This window comes from Culex quinquefasciatus, chromosome 3, assembly GCF_015732765.1.
Source record: "Culex quinquefasciatus strain JHB chromosome 3, VPISU_Cqui_1.0_pri_paternal, whole genome shotgun sequence".
Lineage (NCBI taxonomy): Eukaryota > Metazoa > Arthropoda > Insecta > Diptera > Culicidae > Culex > Culex quinquefasciatus.
Window position 1 is genome coordinate 155,240,017 of NC_051863.1, and position 22,608 is coordinate 155,262,624.

The 22,608-nt window shown below is 32.9% G+C and overlaps 1 protein-coding gene across 1 annotated transcript in view; it reads left to right on the top strand.

Moving 5' to 3' along the window:
* The window catches only part of LOC6051571 (slit homolog 1 protein), a 68,916-nt gene extending 48,102 nt beyond the window's left edge, over positions 1–20,814 (top strand). The window contains exons 3-9 of the mRNA XM_038259273.1: positions 3,465–4,042; positions 8,487–8,709; positions 8,946–9,082; positions 9,157–9,309; positions 9,378–9,558; positions 10,016–10,155; positions 20,020–20,814. Coding sequence (XP_038115201.1) covers positions 3,550–4,042; positions 8,487–8,709; positions 8,946–9,082; positions 9,157–9,309; positions 9,378–9,558; positions 10,016–10,155; positions 20,020–20,357 — 1,665 coding nt within the window. The 5' untranslated portion in view covers positions 3,465–3,549 and the 3' untranslated portion in view covers positions 20,358–20,814. The remainder of the gene's footprint in view (positions 1–3,464; positions 4,043–8,486; positions 8,710–8,945; positions 9,083–9,156; positions 9,310–9,377; positions 9,559–10,015; positions 10,156–20,019) is intronic.
* Positions 20,815–22,608: the final 1,794 nt, after the last annotated feature.

Genomic DNA, 22,608 nt, shown 5'->3' on the forward strand with positions numbered 1-22,608 from the left:
CCACCGCCTTTTTGTAAAATATGAAAATAAGATATTTGAGCAATTCTTTACGAAATCAGTTGTTTTTTAAATTTATTTTTTGTATGTTTTAAGCCGGCTGAAACTATTTTGGTGCCTTCGGTATGCCCAAAGAAGCCATTTTGCATCAAAAGCTTGTTCATATAACTTTTCATACAAATCTGGCAGACTAACAATTCAAAAGGAGTAATATTGAATGTTTGGCCCTTTTGAAATGTCAGTTTTAGAAAAGATCACGAATGCTTCATATTTCAACATTGAACAAAAAGTTGCCTTAAAATGGCTATAACTGAACTTTTTCAAAATTTCACTAAAGTTCTTTATGATCGCAAATTCGATTTTATATCGAAAACCGAAGCTGTCAAATTTTTGCGACCAAATTCAGATTAAAAAAACAGTATTGGTTCAAAAATTCAAAACTCCGTCAAAGATTTTTTGCCCGTTCTAGAAATTTCTGAAAAGTTGGCATCAGACATCCCTAAAACATATCAGAAAATAAAAAAAGTAGTTTTTTGCAAATCAAGTTTAGTGACAAAAAAAACAAATTAAAAATCACAATTTTTTACCATGTATTAATTTATTTCAGTGTAGAGCAATTCTCTACGAAATCAGGCGATTTCGACCATTTTATTAAAATTATGTAATTTTTTTTTGTATGAAATTTCGATTTTTTTTCAAAAATCATTTTTTTTTCAAAAAATCAAACTCGGCGGCAGTTTTTTGACCATACTTCTCTATGGCTCAAAAGTTGCGGGTTTTTGTCCCCTAAAACATATCACAAAATCTCGAAAATAAAAAAATATGTATTTTGAGAAATTGAGTTTTATTGAAAAAAAAAGTTAATAAAAAAATCGGTAATTTTTTTCGTGTACCTATTTTCTAAATAGTCCTCAACAATACGTACAATTTTGCCGAAGACACCAAATTGATCAGAAAATTCACTCAAAAGTTACAGCTGTTTGAATATGTACGTTCCATTTTTGTATGGACAGCTGCAAAAATTGAATGGAGACTTGTATGGGTGAACCAATGACACAAAATAGCTTCTTTGGTCATGGGGAAGGCCCCAACAAAGTTTGAGCCAAATAAAAAAAAACAATTCATTTCTGGTTTTGGTAGAGAATTTCTCTGTAGTCCTTATTCATACCTACAACTTTGTCGAAGACATCAAATCGATCAAAAAATTCCTTCAATAGATACAGATTTTTGAATTTTCATATATCATTTTTGGATGGACAGCTGCCAAATTTGTATGGAAAATTATATGGACAAACTAATGATGCAAAATGGCTTCTTTGGGCAAACCGGCACCAAAAAAGTTTCAGCCAAAAAAAAAACGAATGACCGAAATCTGAGAGAATTGCTTTAAAATTACTCAAAAAAGAGGTAATATTCAACCTGCCAAATTTTCAACATTCCAAAATTCAACTTGTTTTTGCTGTGTACGACAAGTTTGCTGTTACGAATAATATCGCTCCGAGTGTTATCACGAGACCAATTGGATCCTAAAAATATGCTTATATTTGTGATTTTTTGTTCACAGCGATGAAGCTAATTTTTCCGAGCACAATGACACTTTGTACGACCGCAAAGGATTTAAAAAGGGGTTTTAAATCAATTTAAAACAAAACTTCTTAGCCCTTCTCGACAGAAAAGGTTCTACTTGACAGCTCGTTCCAAGGGGACCATAGTTGATCCATCGATGTTGTCTTGTCAATTTTGTTTTCATTTAAATGAAAAAAAGTGATCAGAAAGGGTCTTCAATCATGTTTTTTACCATTGTACATAAAAATTTACATTTACCAAACTGTCCAAATAATCCTTTTAAAATCAAACTGACAGTTAAATAAAATTTTCTAATTAGCAAAAGCTTATTTTTGGGTTTTTATTTGTGTTTGTAATTTTCTGCTCTACAACTTTGTAGAACATTGTTAAACTCTTTAAAAATAACACTACAAAGATTCAAAAACATGACATTCTAAAATGATATTTTTTCTGGATGAAAAAATTACCCTTCTGGATTATTGCATATTTGAAAAGTACATGGAAAAGTACATTAAATTGTTCTATTTTTTTCTGTTGAGAAACGAAAAATGGCAGATTTTTTTTCGTATTTTTTGCAATGAAAAATACGTTTTGTCGGAATTCTGAGTACAGCATCAAATCGGGCGTCCAATCAAACATAAATGTCCCTTTGACACCAAATTTCCATCGCATCACCATTTTAGGCTGCAAATTATTAAAAAAACACGTATTTTTTCGAATGTTCAAAAATGGAAGGGGTCGTCTGTCACGAGATATCGAAAAATGAAGCTCGGATTCGTGATCAGGAACAAAAACTACCGCTTTGGACTAAATTTCACGCAAATCGTAGAGGGGTCGAGGCATTTTTTTCTGATTTCGTGTGAGTTGGTAAAGAATGACCCACATACAAAATTGTAAGAAGAAGGTAGAAGTATCGTTGCAACAATAAGCTTCAAACTGTTTGCTTTGGATTCCACTAAATTTAAAGAAGTTCCTGCATCCTGAAATTTTGCATGTTTACCCCCATTGCATTGTTGTTTAAATTTGGTACACATAATTAACACATCCCAAGTGGAATTTTGTTTACTCATTCATTTCAAATGTATTCAAAAATGAAAAAAACCCCTCAACCCCACACATATTGTCACCAGCAGATCCAATTCCCAGCGGAATTTGCATCTTTAAACGAGTCCTTCCCTTGCTGATGATGTCACACCCACACCAGTGTTCAGTGTTCCTGTTGCAGCTCAGCAGTAAAAGACAATGCACCTCCACCAGCACCACCAAAGTACGACTTTGGCACGGAAAATTTGCATAATGGCTGGTGTCTGTTTCCGTATCCCCGGTCTCCGCGCGTTCCAGTCGATGATGTTTGCAAAAGGCCATTACTGCTGCTGTCGTTGTTGTCTTAGTGTGTGAAAATGGGCTGCCAAGACTGCCGACGACGACTGCTGCATTTGGTGTTTGTGCTTTTGTGTTTGTGTTTGTGCAGATGCATTCGCTGCTGACAGCTCTAATGAATGCATGGCAAACACTTGACTTCACTGGAAGTGCTTTTGTGTTGGGTTTTTGTTGTTGTTGTTTTTCAAGAAGGACGAGTTGTTTGCATTTTGTTGTTTTGTGCTATTATGGGGGAAAATGTATTCAAATATAGTGGCGATGAAAGGGAGTGGTAAATAGTAAGGAATTTCATGGTTTCAGTTTTTAAGTGTAATTTAAAGTTGGTATAAATCTAGAAATTACTCGCAAAGAACTAAAAAAATACTCTTGAATTGTAAAAATGTCTGACGCAACCAAAAAAGCCTCAAGTGTCTGAATCTATTTTTAAGTTTTTTTGGTAAAATTTTGAATCACTGACGAAAAATTAACTTTTAAAATTTAATCCTCCTAATCCTCCAAATCCTCTTTCTCTTTCTTTCCAGATGCCAAAGTGATTCAACGTGTCGGCACGCAGGAAGAGGAAGAAGAAGAAATCAAGTTTAGCGCGCGGCGGACCCGTGCGGGAAGATGCCGTCAGGGAATGTCCACCGGACACCAGCGAGAACGACGACGTCCTTCGCGACGACCCCAGTCTCGGCAGCGGCGCCGACGTCGATGGCGACCCGTACCCATCATCGGAGACGCAACCCAATTGGCAGGTTAAGCACCGCGTGGTTCGCGATGATCGCGGCAGGGTTGGTGCTGGTCACGATGGCCACGTTGGCCGCCGGTCAGGCTGGACCACCGCAGACGTGTCCACCGGTGCCGGACATTAATCCGTGCCTGTGCCAGGTCAAGAAGAACGGGTTGGACATTTTGTGTGAGGCCACGGACGTGCAGCACATTACGCGGGCCATGAGTGCCCTCAAGGGCAAGAATCCGATCATCTTCTATCTGAAGCTGCGCCACAACAACCTGCCCAAGCTGCAGGGCTTCGTGTTCCTGTCCCTGGACATCCGGCACCTGACGATCCACAACAGCAGCTTGGCGGCCATCGAGGAGACGTCGCTCAGTTCGTTGGGTGAGTTTGGACAAGATTGTGTTGTTTCAAGTACATTTACATTCGATTTTAATTTTATAGAGTGTTTTTAAAATTTATATTCAGGCAATTGCAAATTTTATTTCGAGTTTTGTCCCCCCCCCCCTCCTCCTTCATAATTTCCCTGAAACAAAACCATAATTATTTACTATAATTGAAATTTCCATTGAAAAACTTGTAAAATCGATTGAGAACTATTCAGGATTCATTGCATAATGCTTATACCCGAGCAGGGGTAAATAACACGGGAATACCAAATTTTGGTATTACTTGGGTAAATAACAGGGACCAAAATGTGTAATATATGGTAAAATACCATGAAATCATACCAAAGTCTTGTATGTGGAAGGGCACAACAATACCAAACCATGTTATTCCAAGGGTAAAATAATACCTCAAAATAAAACCATTTCAATACCAAGTCGAGGTCTTCTGGATTTTTGAACATTGCTTGAATACCAAAAGTTGGTATTGCCATGGTTTTATTTTTAGGTATCCCCGCGCCCTTGGAAAATAAGATTTTAGTATTCCTGTGATCTTCCACATACATGATTTTGGTATGATTTCATGGTATTTTACCATCTATTACTGGGCAACCAAGGGCACATTTTGGTCGCTGTTATTTGCCCAAGTAATACCAAAATTTAGTATTTTCATACCATTTTTAGTGCAGCAGTTGCAGTTAGTGAAAAAACGGAAATGATCCATATGCAACAGCCAAATCTACTCACCTGATGATTCCATGATGATTCCCTGATGATTCCTGATGATTCTTAGTGATATTCTTCACCACATCGAATGCATTTGTCATTGATGAACGGCCTGTGCTTGAAGTTCTTGAAGCTTCTGAAAAATAACAAGATTGAAAAATAAGTGTTATTAAAATGAAACTGGATTGGAATTCACCAAAATTCAATGATCTGTCGATTTACTCGTTTTTCAAAGTATTTGGTTATCCCGACTTGGAGAAATTTCAACGATTTCAAAAAAAAAAATCTGAGTGGGTATATAAAAAAATAAAATCAGCTTTAACATTTTTGGGTTTCAAGTCATTATAGCGCAACATTAATTTTCTCGTCAAATTATTTTCAAAGAAATTTATTCAGTGATGTTTTTTATCCCATAGTTTAAGAGGAATTTGATGAAACACTTCACTACCAAAATAAAACCAAAATGTGGCATCCTGACTTTGAAAATTTTCCACAATTTCAAGTCATTTCTTTAGGGGGTATATCAAAAATGTTTAAAATCAAGTTTGAAATTTCCGATTTTCAATGAAAGCATTCGCTTTGAGACATCATTTTAGCGCAAAATTAATTATTTTGTCAAAATTGGTCAAAATTTTCCCATAGTTTCAGAGGATTTTGATAAAATACTGTTATACCAAAAGAATACCAAAATATGGTGTCCGACCATTGACAAATTCTGCAATTTTGCAATATCAAAACAATACCTTAAATTGATATGATACCACATTTTGCTCTTGCATAATCCTTAAGACAAATTTTAAAGGGTCCAGGAATACCAAAATTTGGTATTGATACCAGAGAAAGGTATTATTACGCATTTCCCTTGTTATTTACCCATGCTCGGGTATATGTTTTTATTTGAATAAATAAACACTTTTTAATATTTTTTCTAATTATCTTTTTTTTTCAATAATTCAATCACTATCCTAAATTTTTTATACTGAGTACCTATATTTTGTTGTACTATTTTTTGAAGTATTGGCATAAATCAGTGGATATCAGTTTTTTTTCGTTAATGCCTCCCCCCCCCTCCCCCCTTCAAAGTTGGCCCGAAAAATCAAAGGACAAAACAAATCAAAAAATATCCAAATTTCAATTAATTTTTTTAAGTGCAATCAGCTGAAATCAATTTAAATTGCATTCCCTTGCGTTTAGAATAATTTTAGCATGTTTGGGTTGATTTAAAAATCATTTCAATTTTTTAAAATTCTCGATGTTCAGTATCGCAAAAAGGTTTTTTCCGCTAAAATTTTAGTTTTCGTCAAAACTTAATTTTTTTGAAAACTTATGATTACAAAAGAACTGAACTACTGTAAAATGCATTTCAAAACACTTTTTGCATTCAAATATTGGGACAATGGCCTGTAATTTGTTTTTTTTTTAATTTTATTGCTCCCTCCTCGACCCCAACTAGAGCCGAGGGACAAAAACTTTGAAAAATATTTGCATCGGCTTAATTCCAAAACAAAAAATTTCACGGAAAATCCACGGAACGAGAAAAATGTGAAAATAAGCATGAAAATATTATGTCAAAATAACAGCAAATTACCGTTCTTTTGACAAATGATGAAATATAACTCTTCTTCGCCTATTTTTAACATGACACTTTTACAATATCCTTTCTGAATTTTGTTGTTCTTTTAAATAGAATTAATGAAAAGATTTAAGGCCATTGCATATATTTTTCAAAGTTTATGTCTAAGGGGGCCAGTTTAAACAGTTTTTTATAGCCAAAATGTTTGATATAACTACAATTTCATGGGCATTTTAAAATATGTTTTTATTCTAAAAAGTTTTCACCTACCTTTCATTAAAAATCAAGAAACAAAAATATAATCTGTAACAAAATCTTTAAAATTACAAAGCATTTAAATTTGTAATTTCAACGGGAACCATTCAACCAAATAATCTAGTTTAAACATCAAAAAATATAATTATGAAGCAGAATTCATTCAGTGATGTAAACCAAGTATTTTTCAAAGCTTATGTCACCCCTCCTATCCCTTTAAAATCTGCCCGAAAACTCAGGGAGCAAAAAAAAAACAGCTTTCAAAAAACTAAAAAAAAAATAAATGAAGTAGAAGTCTAATCATTTGAAAACAATTAAAATTTTCGTGCGTTGATAATCATGCTGAGCACATCTTAGCTCGTTTAAAAATGTTATGATTTTTTGGTAAAATTGCGATAAATAGTACTGCATAAAAAATCTTGAAAAAAAAATCTTCAATACTTCCACGACTCTTTAACAAACCGTCATCAGGGGTGACATTGAATCTGGAGGTGAAGTTGGGTCATACAAATTTCAGCATTTTTGTATGACTTAATCTCACCCCCCAGACCCAATGTCACCCCTGATGACGGAACTTAAAAAATATATGTTTGAAATTTCGATTTTTTTCCCCAGATCACTATTTTTCCAAAAATTGGCGGCAAATTTTTTGACCATATTTTACGGAGAAAAAAATTAATCATACTTACGGATTTTAGAAAATAGAGTTTTGCAAAAAAAAATGTTAATTAAAAAATCGGCAACTCAACCTACAACTTTGCCAAAGACACTAAATCGATCAGAAAATTCCTTCAAAAGTTACAGATTTTCGAAATGTTTAAGCCAAATAAAAAAATACATAAAAATAATATGGTTTAATATGGTATCACATTTATCTTCCAAATAATTAATGTTTTTTTCTGAAAAACGATCAAATTATTAGTATGATATTATTATTTCATCTAAAAATTAAAGACACGTTTCAAATACATTCTACGGTAGATTTCTAAAAATGGTGCGCCACTCTAATTTTCAACCACGTTAAAAGTTGACCCTTACTATTTTTGCGGAAAATTCAATTTGCACTTTGTTTTGGGATCTGGAACATTGTGCGAAATGCAATATGTATTTTTTGGTAATTGAAAAGCATCTCAAAAAATTCAGCAAAAAAACACAGAAACTGAAATTTTAAATGGATTGGCTAGTTTTTGGAGAACTGCAGATTTTTTTTATAGGTTATTTCCAAACTCATTGAATTAAAACCTTACGTTCAATCAATGATCTATGAGAAAACATAACTTGCAATATTTTATACTTTTTTTCACTTGCTTGATTCATGGTCGTGCAAATTAATCAGCACGAGTGAGCAAAGTTACTTCCCTATTCTAGTTGGGTAAATATTTCACACTTTTTTAAGTTTGTTGTTTGAAATCATTTCACCTCGAAGATAATATTCTCCGAATTTCAAACATCATAACTGTGCGATGTTTGTCCTTAGAAATCAAACATTTGTTAGATTATCGCAATTTTCAGAGTTGTGTCCCTTTCATGCTTTCAAAGGAAATCTTTATTGTAACATAAAACCAACAAACGGCGATTCCCCCATGGGGTCGGAACAAAGCAAGGGCGTTAAAATTGTCGCAGATTATAAATCCCCGGGATTAGCACCCACAACCGGTTGCTCGAGCTGCCAGCGAAGAAATCTTCTTTGGTATTATCGTCTTAACTTTTCACCCCCCCCCCTTTCCCCCTCCCCCCATTGAACTTTCTTCTCGGAAAACGTCCTTTGATATCTCTCTTCTTTTCCCGACACCCATTTTCCGGGGATGACACACAGTTTTCTATTGTGCTTGGATTTCAAAGACGCTTTTGCTATCTTAATGACGATATTCGCTTTTCTTTTTTGCAGGTCGTGGCCTGACCCAGCTGGACGTGTCCCAGAACCAGCTGATGACGGTGCCGTCGAGCGCGCTCAAGAACCTGCACCACCTGTTGATCCTGAACCTGAACCACAACCGCATCTCCGTCATCCACAACCGGGCCTTCGAGGGGCTAGACACGCTGGAGATCCTCACCATCTACGAGAACAAGCTGAGCTCGATCGAGCCGGACGCGTTCCGCGGGTTGGACAAGTAAGTCTTTTATTCTGAGCTTTTCGTAGCCAGAACCCAAGAGTAATTTCTTTTGAAAATAAAACACCCAGAAAGGGAGATAAGCCCCAAAGATAGTCCTTCCATTTAATAAGATTTATCGACCATCTTTATCCTGCTTTGACAGGCTCTCCTTTGAGCAAATTCACACCTCACTGTATAGGCAACTGTCTTTAATCTGATAACCTCACCTTTCTTATCTCTTCCCACCTCTGTAGAAAGTTGAAACGGCTTAACCTGGGTGGCAACGAGCTCACGGCCGTCCCCCAGAAGGCCCTCGCCATCCTGGACATGCTGCGGAAGCTGGAACTGCAGGAGAATCGCCTCAAGACCATCAAGGAGGGTGATTTTGAAGGTAGTTTCTTTTTTGTTAGATAATGGTGTCAAGATTATCCGATTACGCCTTTCTTTTGTGCTCTCTCTCAACAGGTCTACAAAATCTGGACTCGCTGATTCTGGCCCACAACCAGCTGACCGAGGTCCCGGCCCGCGTCTTCAGCCACCTGATACTGCTCAACTCGCTCGAACTGGAGGGCAACTCGATCTCCTACATCGATAAGGACGCGTTCGAGGGATTGGAAGGTAGGAAGGAGTCCTTTTTTGGTCTTCCTTAAAATTAAAAAAAAACCCTTCAATTTCTTCCTTTACAGAAAATCTGCAGTATCTGCGCCTCGGTGACAACAACCTGCACCGGATCCCGAGCGAGGCGCTGCGGCCGCTGCACCGTCTCCGGCACCTGGACCTGCGCTCGAACAACATCTCGTCCATCAACGAGGACGCCTTCGTCGGCTTCGGGGACTCCATCACGTTCCTGAACCTGCAGAAGAACGAGTAAGTGCAGTTTCCACTTCATTTCAATTCTAAGTTAGTCTGGAATTGTTGACTCGGAAATTGAATTATTTTTGTTCCCCAACGTTTGAGTTGAAAAACCAAAATTCACCGGACGAAATGAAAACATTTTATGCTAATTATGCTATCCCTCAAATTAAAAGCAAACATTACCAGCAGTAGCAAAATTCATCTGAAAAGGGATCCCAACCCAATTCACCACCCCTCACCCCGCCCACTTCTCCTCAAAACCATTTGATTCCGTCAAACCTCCCTCATTTTGCTGTAGCTGATGCTGTTCTAATCTCCAAACCCCTTTCCCTCCCCGCCCCTCCTGGTTCCACTGGGAAATCTGCGTAATTGGACCGAAATCTCCGCACCGACCGACGACGATGATGAAATGCTAACGTCACTTTTCCGAACCCTTGTCTCGTTTCTTCCCTCTGCCTCTCCATCGCAGTATCAAGGTGCTGCCGGCGCTGGTCTTTGAGAACCTCAACTCGCTCGAGACGCTCAGCATCCAGAACAACAAGCTGACCCGCATCCCGGAGGAGGTGATGGAACCGATCATGGACTCGCTGCGCGTCGTCGACATCATGGGTGAGTGAGAAAAAAGAAATGCTTTTTTAATTCGGACTTCAAACTTCAAAAAAGTTAAAATGTTGGCAACACTGCTAACGCAGCAAGCCTCTGGAAGAGGCAGCAAAGGGGCCGATGAATATGGAGATTTTCCCAACCGATATGCAAATTGGTCGGCGTATTTGAGTACGAGCTCAAGATGAAAGATTCAACAGTTTTCTCAACAGAGCAAAGCATATCGGTTCGGATTTATGTAATCAAAGTTGTGTTAAGCCGTGTCATGAAGGGCTTTGGTTGTTCGAAATGACTAATGACACGATGGAATTTGAAGTCGAACTGTTGGGCGACATAAACTTTGAAAAATATTTGCAGCGGCCAAAAAACATTTTAAATCACATATTCATAAACATTGAAAAACATTTAAAAACATTGAAAAACATTGAAAAACATTTAAAAACATTTAAAAACATTTAAAAACATTTTAAAATATTTAAAAACATTTAAAAACATTTAAAAACATTTAAAAACATTTAAAAACATTTAAAAACATTTAAAAACATTTAAAAATAATTAAAAACAATTAAAAACAATTAAAAACATTTAAAAACATTTAAAAACATTTAAAAACATTTAAAAACATTTAAAAACATTTAAAAACATTTAAAAACATTTAAAAACATTTAAAAACATTTAAAAACATTTAAAAACATTTAAAAACATTTAAAAACATTTAAAAACATTTAAATACATTTAAAAACAATTAAAAACATTTAAAAACATTTAAAAACATTTAAAAACATTGAAAAACATTGAAAAACATTTAAAAACATTTAAAAACATTTAAAAATATTTAAAAACATTTAAAACATTTAAAAACATTTAAAAACATTTAAAACCATTTAAAAACATTTAAAAACATTTAAAAACATTTAAAAACATTTAAAAACATTTAAATACATTTAAAAACATTCAAAAACATTTAGAAACATTTTAAAACATTTAAAAACATTGAAAACCATTTAATAACATTTAAAAACATTTAAAAACATTTAAAAACATTTAAAAACATTTAAAAACATTTAAAAACATTTAAAATCATTTAAAATCATTTAAAAACATTTAAAAACATTTAAAAACATTTAAAAACATTTAAAAACATTTAAAAACATTTAAAAACATTTAAAAACATTTAAAAACATTTAAAAACATTTAAAAACATTTAAAAACATTTAAAAACATTTAAAAACATTTAAAAACATTTAAAAACATTTAAAAACATTTAAAAACATTTAAAAACATTTAAAAACATTTAAATACATTTAAAAACATTTAAAAACATTTAGAAACATTTAGAAACATTTTAAAACATTTAAAAACATTGAAAAACATTTAATAACATTTAAAAACATTTAAAAACATTTAAAAACATTGAAAAACATTTAAAAACATTTAAAAACATTTAAAAATATTTAAAAACATTTAAAAACATTTGAAAACATTTAAAAACATTTAAAAACATTTAAAAACATTTAAAAACATTTAAAAACATTTAAAAACATTTAAAAACATTTAAAAACATTTAAAAACATTTAAAAACATTTAAAAACATTTTAAAACATTTAAAAACATTCAAAAACATTCAAAAACATTTAAAAACATTCAAAAACATTTTAAAACATTTAAAAACATTAAAAAACATTTAAAAACATTTAAAAACTTTTAAAAACATTTAAAAACATTTAAAAACATTTAAAAACATTTAAAAACATTTAAAAACATTTAAAAACATTTAAAAAAATTAAAAAAGAATTAAGACATTTAAACACATTTAAAAACATTTAAAAACATTTAAAAACATTTAAAAACATTTAAAAACATTTAAAAACATTTAAAAACATTTAAAAAAAAATAAAAAATTTAAAAACATTTAAAAACATTTAAAAAACAATTTAAAACATTTAATAAACATTTTAAAACATTTTAAAACATTTTAAAACATTTCAAAACATTTCAAAACATTTCAAAACATTTCAAAACATTTAAAAATATTTAAAAACATTTAAAAACATTTAAAAACATTTGAAAACATTTAAAAACATTTGAAAACATTTAAAAACATTTGAAAAGCATTTGAAAACATTTAAAATAATTTTAAAGCATTTTAAAACATTAAAATCATTATAAAAGCAAAAAATAATAATATTTAAAACACTCAACATTAGAAACATTTATAAATCGATGCCGGTGTACTCTAATGTACTGTACTGCCGGGAAATATAATTAAATAAATGATAAACAAATAAAATCGTATAAAACTATCTTAAAATCATTTCAAAGCATTTTAAGTGAATAAATACAATTAAAAAATCTAAAACAAACAAAAGCATTTGAAAACATTTTAAAAAACATTTGAAATAATTTGAGAACATTTTCAAATATCTAAAAAAATCGTTTTCAAACTTTATTTTTTTTTAAAGCATTCAATAAATTTTTAAGGCAATTTAAAATATTTGAATTGAAAAAACATAAAAACATAAAAGCATAAAAACATAAAAACATAAAAACATAAAAACATAAAAACATAAAAACATAAAAACATAAAAACATAAAAACATAAAAACATAAAAACATAAAAACATAAAAACATAAAAACATAAAAACATAAAAACATAAAAACATAAAAACATAAAACATAAAAACATAAAAACATAAAAACATAAAAACATAAAAACATAAAAACAAAAAAACATAAAAACATAAAAACATAAAAACATAAAAACATAAAAACATAAAAACATAAAAACATAAAAACATAAAAACATAAAAACATAAAAACATAAAAACATAAAAACATAAAAACATAAAAACATAAAAACATAAAAACATAAAAACATAAAAACATAAAAACATAAAAACATAAAAACATAAAAACATAAAAACATAAAACATAAAAAAAAACATAAAAACAAAAAAACATAAAAACATACAAACATAAAAACATAAAAACATAAAAACATAAAAACATAAAAACATAAAAACATTAAACATTAAACATTAAACCATTAAACAAAAATTGAAAAACATGATACGTCTATTTCCGATATGTGAATAAAAAATTCAAAAATTTTAGGGAAAACAAAATTTTTAAATCGTGTCTGTAAAAGGAAAAAATATGAAAGCTTCATATTTGGCTTGGCAGAATTGAAAAAAAAAACTATTTCTAGCATAATTTGATGCAAAAAACTTTCGCAAATCACAAACTCGTCAAATAACCAAAAAACCATGAATAGATTGCGTTCACGCATTCAAAGCTATAGTCTGTCAAACCTATCAAAATCATCTCGCACAAATCGGAAACGACATAGCCAACCACCGGAACGAATCCGGTAGTGTCAAATTATGCAGCTCAATCAGTGGAACCCAAATTGCCATCGAAATGAGCCCATACATAATTTGAGCGAGTTCGATTTCGTGCTGATAAGTAGGAAAACGAGTAAGGGGTGAGAGAAAAAGTTATCTTTTTACGAAGAAGATAAAATCAGAAATTGGATTTGCTCTTTTCGCTGGAATCAGATGACAAAACAGCTTGTGGCAATTCTTAGAAACGCGAATTGCTTTTGGTTGCGATAATGTTGAAATGAATTAGGATAAAATGTTGGTTGGTTGAATTTGTATCGTTTATTTAAACTTGATATTTTGACATTATGGACTTTCTCAGCTCACTTTTGAGTAGTTGTGAACTAACAAGATTCGTTTCCCCTCCAGAAACTGTTCGCAACAAAATAGCGCAAAACTTTTCAATCGATAAATAAACTTGCTCTTCTCCACCAGGAAACTATCCTCGCAGCTCCTAGCAAAATCCTAGCTCTGGTGTCCTTTCGCCGACCCGCGTATAATTCGTCTTAATCAGGCGGGTAAAAGTTTTCGTTACGTGACAGTCACGGGTAAAGCTGTCACAACAATTTGTCGTCCCGCGCAACTGGAGCGTGTAACTTGATAGAAGGGAACTTGCCATTTTGTTGTGATTTTTGTGAAATCAAAGTTTTGCCATGACTTTTTATTTCACTATTTTTTTACAAGATTTTTAACTTTTTCTTGTTTGACCTAATGTCCTGTCAAAACAAAATAAACATTACTCCTATAAAAAGAATCTCATTCCAAATAAATCGATAATCATAAAGTACTTTTCAACATAAAAAGCTCTTTCCCCGTTTCTCCTAATGGAGGCACTGAAAAGAAAACTTGATGAAACTTTTTCGCCCGATTTTATGGCCTCTAAAGGTACACACTCAAGCAACAAATAGCGTGCATTCGTACAGTCGATGTGCCACAAAATCACGTAGGAAACCCACATCCTGAAGAGTAACTTTTGCTATCCTCGACATAAAATTGCGGTTAAGTTCGTGATGACTCCGATGAGAATGATGTGGGTGGTGACAAAAATGGCACAGGTTATGGATTATTTGTTTTTTTTCCTCTTCAATTTGGTATGTAAGGTATTAAAATAAGTAAATTTTATGCTTCAAGGCGAATCCTTTGATCATTTTTAAGAAAAGTTAATCATCACTGCAAAAAAAAATCTGTATTGAAATCAATTCGGCAAATTTCTAGACCAAAATGAATCAACAAATTGTTACTTAAATCAAATTACTCTCCAAATTCATATTATTTTTTAATGCAACAACTGACGTTCTGGTGGCAATCATTGATTAATGATAATGTTATTACCTTGACATGAAAAAGAAAAATGGTCAACACGATTATTGATGATGTGCAGAGTAGTTTTCTAAACAAACTATCATAATATTTTTTGTCAAAATAATTGTGTCGTAAACTCAATAATAATTATCAATTGACTCAAAAACGTATTTTTGAAAATTGAGTAATGGTTGTACGTAAATAGTTATTTAAAACAAGTGTTTCCATGTTTTTTTAAAATAAAAGTTATTTTTTATTGCATCATTTTGTTGATTTTTGTTATTAGCATCACAAACATTCACGAATAAGAGGTGCATTAAACTGGCTAGTTGCCATATGATTTTTTTTTAAATAATCATATCTTACAAGAACAAGTTTTCCGGTGCCTTTAGAGCCTCAAAACACTTTGCGCATTGAACTTCAATATTGTATGGAATTTTGTATGGGAATCCCCATTTTTCTATATGGTATTTTTTTTATTTGTATTTTTAACTGATTTTTTTAGTTGAATTGTGTTTGTTTTAAAAGAGTTTTTTGATTCAGTTTGGCATGCTTAACAACCCTACAGAAAAAAAATCCGGTGAAATTTTCCCGGAAAATTATCAAATTTTCACTTTTCTGAAAATCTATATATAAAATCCGAATATTTTGCTAACTATTTTTTGACAGCTCACTTTTTACTCGCGTTTTAGACCACTTTTAAGGACACTTTATCTCAGGGGTGACCAAAGTATGGCCCACGGGCCAAACGTGGGCCGCGAAGTCATTTGTTGTGGCCCGCACCCATTTTGAATGATCTACATGGCAAGTAAAAAAAAAAAAAATATAAAAATATAAATAACAAGTCATATACTCAATATTTGAATGCAAAAAGTGTTTTGAAATGCATTTTACACTAGTTAAGTTGTTTTGCAATCATTAGTCTTCAAAAAATTAAAGTTTTGACGAAAACAAAAAAAGCCTTATAGATTAAAATTAAAAAAATCATATTTTTCTCATATGGCCCGCAAGCTCATATGAACTTCAAATTTGACCCGCCATTCAAAAACTTTGAGCACTCCTGCTTTATCTTTTGACAGGAGCGACACATACACAGGAGCTATGAAACTATGGCAAACAACAAACGAACTCCCACTTTTTTGTGTTTGACAGTTTGCCGAACTCGCAAACAAAGCAAAATATTTGCAGGCTGACGTTTTTGTAAACAAATGAAGGGAAACAAACAGAGCAGGCAGATTGCCAAACTGTTCAAAAGTTTGTTTGTTTGTGATGGTCTAATACATCCTTATCTTTTTCGGATAAAAAAGTTTTTTTCAATTTTAACGCTAATGTGTTAGTTTAAATAAATCAGAAAAAAATAAATAGAATTAAAATAAAATGTTAACAAGTTGTTTTTATAATTCCCAAACAAAGTTAAAATACAATGTTTATGTTCATTAATCTATTGCATAGTTTTCATTACAGCAATTGACATACAAAATCCTTGTTCAAAATACCAAACATTTTCAGCAGGAAAACTTTTTCAGACTTGATAATGGAAAGATAAATTAATTAAAAATAATTTAACAAAAATTGAAAATGGCATTTCACTACAGCTGCCTCACAGAAGTTTTACGATTTGCGGAATGCCAAGTTTTCCTTGAATGCACTCAAATTAAAAAAAGTTAAACCTTATAATCTTTTTTATAAAAATGATACCGTAAACTGGGGTGACTTTGATAGCCCGGGGTGACTTTGATAGGTTTTTCAAATGCCCGTCAAATTAATAAATAACATTTTTGTGAATTTTGAGTATGTAAGCATTAAGGGATAACTTATTATCGAACATATATGCAAATATGTGACTGTTGCATTGGATGTATCAAATTAGTGGCCAAACCCGAGCAGACGGAAATAACTTGGGAATAACATTCTTTGTTATTTGAAAATGACATTTTATGTTTTTATTTGTTATTCGCCGTTATGATTTTTTTGTTATTGAATTGTTATTGTAATAACAGACTAATAACATTTTTAGTTATTTTTCGAACAAATCTTTGTTATTATTTTTTGTTATTTTAATAACTAATCCGATCATCCCAATAACATTTGGAGGTATTCTTTCATAACAAAAAAAATTATTCCCAAGTTGTTCTGGCTTTCAATCAATATCAGACCGATAACAAATTTTGTTATGATAACATAAACTGTTATTGAACTCTTATGTACTTTCTGTTATTTTAACAGTATTTGTTATTGAAATGGCATGAATTAAGTTATTACCATCTGTTCGGGAATCAAATTTCTATCAATGTCACCCCGGGCTATCAAAGTCACCCCAGTTTACGGTACATCGTTTAAATTGCTAACGAAAATAATCAACGTTTATTTACAAATGCGGTCATAAAATTAACTCTCACTAAACTTGAATCACGTTCTTTGAGTACTTTGCTTGCTTTAACCTGTTGAAATTAAAACATAAAATTATTCCATATTACCATTTTGATAGCTCTCATAAACGAAACCCCTCCCAGTTATTTCCGCACCTTAAATTATACCATCAAAGTGCAATTTTAGAGCTGCATTCCACGGCTGATGGTGCTTTTGCGGCAGTCACGCCAAACTGCAATTTGAAATTGATCTGGAAATTAGTTTGGCCCCTCGCCATTTTGCAGCAGCAGCGCAGGGAAAATCCCTTCGTCAGAGAGCACACCCCGTCGTCCACGATGGTGGTGGTGAATGTGGCCTACGGTGTAGCGGTGTATTTATGTGTACACACGTGTACCTTTGGTCAAACATCGACAAACACGAACACATTGGCGGGGTAGAAGCCAAAAGCTATTAAACTTTGCGGAAAAAGGGTGTGCACGTGTTTGCCCGAGTAGCTTTACTGTTGAGGTTATGTTTAGATAAAATCTACGTGATTTAACGAAAATATTACTTGATGTTCTAATATTGAACGAAATTTAAACACAAATTTTACAAATGAACTTAAAAATAATATCATCTAAACTTGAACATCCCTAATCGATCATCCTGAAAGCCCACCCACCTAGGCGGTTAAAAAAAGCCGGAAGTCAGCACCAGGCGAACCACTTTTCTCCACGCTGCTGGTCTGTTCGGGGCAGGGACGAGGACAAAATCCTCCGGGGATAAGCTGGAACCATTTCTGTCCGGTCGTTTCCGCGTGATAAAACTTTCACATTAGACCAAACAAAGACGCGGAAGGAAAATGCTGCTCCGCTTCCCCAATCCATCGATTTTCCAAGGGATGAGGAGGATGCTGGAGCTGATGTGTGTGTGGTTGATGGCCATTAGCGTTCACCGGGAAGGAAACGTGCTCTAATTTTAGATCTGTTAAACTTTTCCTCACTTGGTGAAAACGTGGACAGCACACGTCTGGTGCAAGCTCCGATCTCAGCAGCTTCTTGCTGGCTAAATGAGCAAAAGTTTCAGAAAACAAAAAAAAAATTAAGGCCGTTGTTTTCAAAATGAAACAAAAAGTAAAACAAAATGCTTGAAATTTTATTGCAGTTATAAAATTGACAATAAATTGAAACTTTTGCGAAATTTCCTTAACTTTTCAGCAAAAATATTTAAAAAAAATCAGAATTTCATCTTAATTATTAAACAGGGAAAACTATTTATTGTTAGATGTTTTCAAAAGTTTAATATTACTATTTGTAATATAATTTTTATAAATCAGAAACTGCCCGATTTTCAAAGGTCCAGAGAGAAAATTATGGAATTATTATTTTCTCAGCTGACACAAATATTTTTTTCAGAGGTTCTTTTCTCGCGAGAATTTTTTTATACTCTAAGAACCGTTTTTCGAATACGGTCATAAAAAGTTTTGATAAACGATAGGATTTTTTCCTAATTTTTCTAAACAGCCCTATCATAACCTACGACTTTGCCGAAGTCACCAAATCGATCAGAAAATCCCTTCTAAAGAAAAAATCTGAAATTCACACGTTTTCTCACTCATTTTGTATGACCAGACCCCTCAATTGTATGGAGACTTGTATGGAAAAACTTATGATGCATTGACTTCTTTTGACTTGGGGAATGCATAGACAAAGTTTCATCATAAAATCATTAAATTATAAAATCATAAAATCATAAAATCATAAAATCATAAAATCATAAAATCATAAAATCATAAAATCATAAAATCATAAAATCATAAAATCATAAAATCATAAAATCATAAAATCATAAAATCATAAAATCATAAAATCATAAAATCATAAAATCATAAAATCATAAAATCATAAAATCATAAAATCATAAAATCATAAAATCATAAAATCATAAAATCATAAAATCATAAAATCATAAAATCATAAAATCATAAAATCATAAAATCATAAAATCATAAAATCATAAAATCATAAAATCATAAAATCATAAAATCATAAAATCATAAAATCATAAAATCATAAAATCATAAAATCATAAAATCATAAAATCATAAAATCATAAAATCATAAAATCATAAAATCATAAAATCATAAAATCATAAAATCATAAAATCATAAAATCATAAAATCATAAAATCATAAAATCATAAAATCATAAAATCATAAAATCATAAAATCATAAAATCATAAAATCATAAAATCATAAAATCATAAAATCATAAAATCATAAAATCATAAAATCATAAAATCATAAAATCATAAAATCATAAAATCATAAAATCATAAAATCATAAAATCATAAAATCATAAAATCATAAAATCATAAAATCATAAAATCATAAAATCATAATACCAATGGCAAATAGAAACTTTTGAATAGTCGCTGAATTTTAGTGTTCAATTGCCTGTAACATTGAGGGCCTCGTGGCGCGGTGGTTAGCGGCTTCGGCTGCCGATCCCTAAGTTGCTATGGGGCACGGGTTCGATTCCCGCCTTATCCTCCTGGCCTTCTATTGGATGGGGAAGTAAAACGTCGGTCCATTTGCGTAAAAGAGGTTTTGGGCGACTCACCACACATAACCATCGGACGCCTAGAAATGAGCAGAAACTTGCAACAGAGACCACAAAAGACCCGGGGGTCGTTAAAGTGAATTGCTTTGCTTTGTTTTTTTGCCTGTCACATTGGCCGCCATCTTGGAATACGTATTCCTAGATCACTTTGGCAGAGATTCAGACTAATGTTTGTGCTAACTCTTATTCCTCCTTTCTGCATTCCCCCCACCAGACAACCCGCTGATCTGCTCGTGCGAGCTGGTCTGGTTCCCGAACCTGCTGCGCGACCTGAAGAACCGCGACGACGAGATGACGCAGAAGAAGCGCCCGATGTGTACGATGGCGAACGAGCACCGGGAGTACTACGTGCAGACGATGCCGCTGGAGCGGATGAACTGCGTTGGGAAAAAGTACCAGACGTCGTCACTGAGCGGCAACGGGCAGTCGGGGCGCATCCACGGCGGCCCTGGGGCACTTACGGTGGCTGGGATGGCGGTGGCCACGGCCGGCGTTGTCGGGCGGCAGCTGTGGATGGCCGGGGCCGGGGTGTGTCAGTACTATTACTATTAGGAAGGGAGTAAGCGAGTGAGAAGGTAAGAACATCGGGAAGAGGATTGGAAGGCGGAAATGGATTGGGAGGAATCGGAAGTGAGAGTTTAAGGGATAGATAAGGACGAGTGTGGGAAATACAAATGTTGCTTTATTTTTTTTTTTGAACTGTTGTTTTCCGGACAGTTTGCTTGAAGGTGCGCTGTTGAAACCTTCGCCATTTTTTGGTTGTTCTATGTTAAAAAGGGATGATTGCTTGAGCACGCGGAAGGAAAGAGTGAGGTGAATTAGGGGGTAGGTTAGAACAGTTAGAACAGAGGGTATGTATAACATATAAGTTTAGAGTTATGAAGCTATAAATTACAACCAGAAGCAAAAGCAAACTACAAGTACACAAAGCAAACCAAAAAACACAAAAGTTACACAGTTGCAACTTTCTAAGTGGAGGGATAACAAGTCTCATGTGCGGCTGAGAAAATGAAATCAATTCCGACAAAAAAGCGGCATAAGCCAAAGCAAAACATGTATTATGAATATATTTAGATCAACGTTTAAACAATGCCAAAGCAAACGAAGGCGGCAAAATGAAGCATCACATTACCAAAAAGTCTTTCAAAATGGAGTAAAATGCGCTGAAAATGTGCTGTTTTTGCGTTTTCGGCGTGTGCGTTCGATGACAGCTGGCGGTAAAGGTTGGTTTGAAGTGATTCGACCCAAAATAGGGTAATGTTGTTTTGGTAAATGATTTTCAGTAAAACAACAATTTCAAAGTTAATACTTTCTTTCAAAATTTAGTAAAACATTAATATTACAAAAATATTCTGATAACATTACCAAAATAATGCTTAAAGTTGATCTTACCCAAAGTTGAGGAAGAGTTTTATTTTAAATTTGGATTACGTTGACTTTTGATAACATTTTAGTGAATATTTACGGTTGTTTTGATATTTTTCTAGTAAAATTTGTTACGAATAAGTCAATCTTCACTCCAGCTGCGAACGCACCTCGATCAGATCAGGACATTTTTGTTTTGGATTCCGTAGTGCTTTTCTCAAAACTATTATAAAAAGGACAGAAACGCAAACTTTCATAAAGGTGTTTCCAAACACTAGCATTAAAATGTTTCGCTCTATTTCAATTGAGATGGATCGATTTAAGAAACTAAATGTATGTAACTAACAGATAGGTTAATCAGAGTTCATATAAAAATGTATTTTAAAACTACTCTTCAGTGTTTCAGTTTTAGTGTTAAACAAAAGAAAACGTAAATTCCTACTTTAAAAGACAGAATTACAACAAACAAAAACTACTTTTTTGTTCTACATAGTTGATAACGAATCTTGTTACAAACTAACACTCTGAAGTTGAAGGATTAGCACGTTTTTAGCAGAAAAAAACGGCTAACAAAGTTTGAAGGTACGAATTTCTCGGCACAAGCCACGCGTGGACCCCCCGGTCAAGTGTCAGTGTCCGGGGGGTCTTAGCTGTCTGCCGCTGAGAAGTTCAAGCTGAAAATTAAAACAAGAAAAATACACACAGAAAACAATGGCGACTAATTATGACAACTAAGGCATCTCGAACAATTATACAATGGAAAACGATCGAAAAAAAAATGTTTAAAAAAAGATATTAACATACACAATACTCAATTGTAGGCTAACCCAAGAAGAGACGAGAGGGTAATTTTTACCCTTTTTTCCAGTGTTTCACACGAATCGTTACATATCCACGTGCCCCAAACAAAAACCAAACCAAACATATCACTTTGATCCCGCAAAAGAAAAAAAAAGGTTCAAGACATATCAAATTTTGCAAACTTTGTGAATACGTGCTTAGCAGCACAGTTAAAGTATAACAAAAATGTGTATTTCTTCTTGAGGTAAAAAAAATATATTAAAAACGTAAAATATTCAGCAAAAAAAAAAAAAAACAAACAAAAAAATAACACATATCACATAACCTTTAATCTAGTAGGCTAAGAGTGACTTCACGAGGGATATTGGAAGCAAAGGTAGGAAACTTTTTTCTTTTTTGGAAATTAGAGGTTATTTACACCCCAACCTGTGACAGCTCTACACAAAAAAAAATGCAGAAAAGAACAACCTTTTTGGTTAAACAACGATTGTGATGATAATTTGACAGTTGACGGTCTTAGAAAGGAAGATAAAATGACAGTAGGATGTCTTGGACAAAACAAAACAAGCTCAATTTGACAGATCAATTGACATTTATTCTTTGTGTTTTAACCCTGGGTGGTTGAGAATTTTGACAG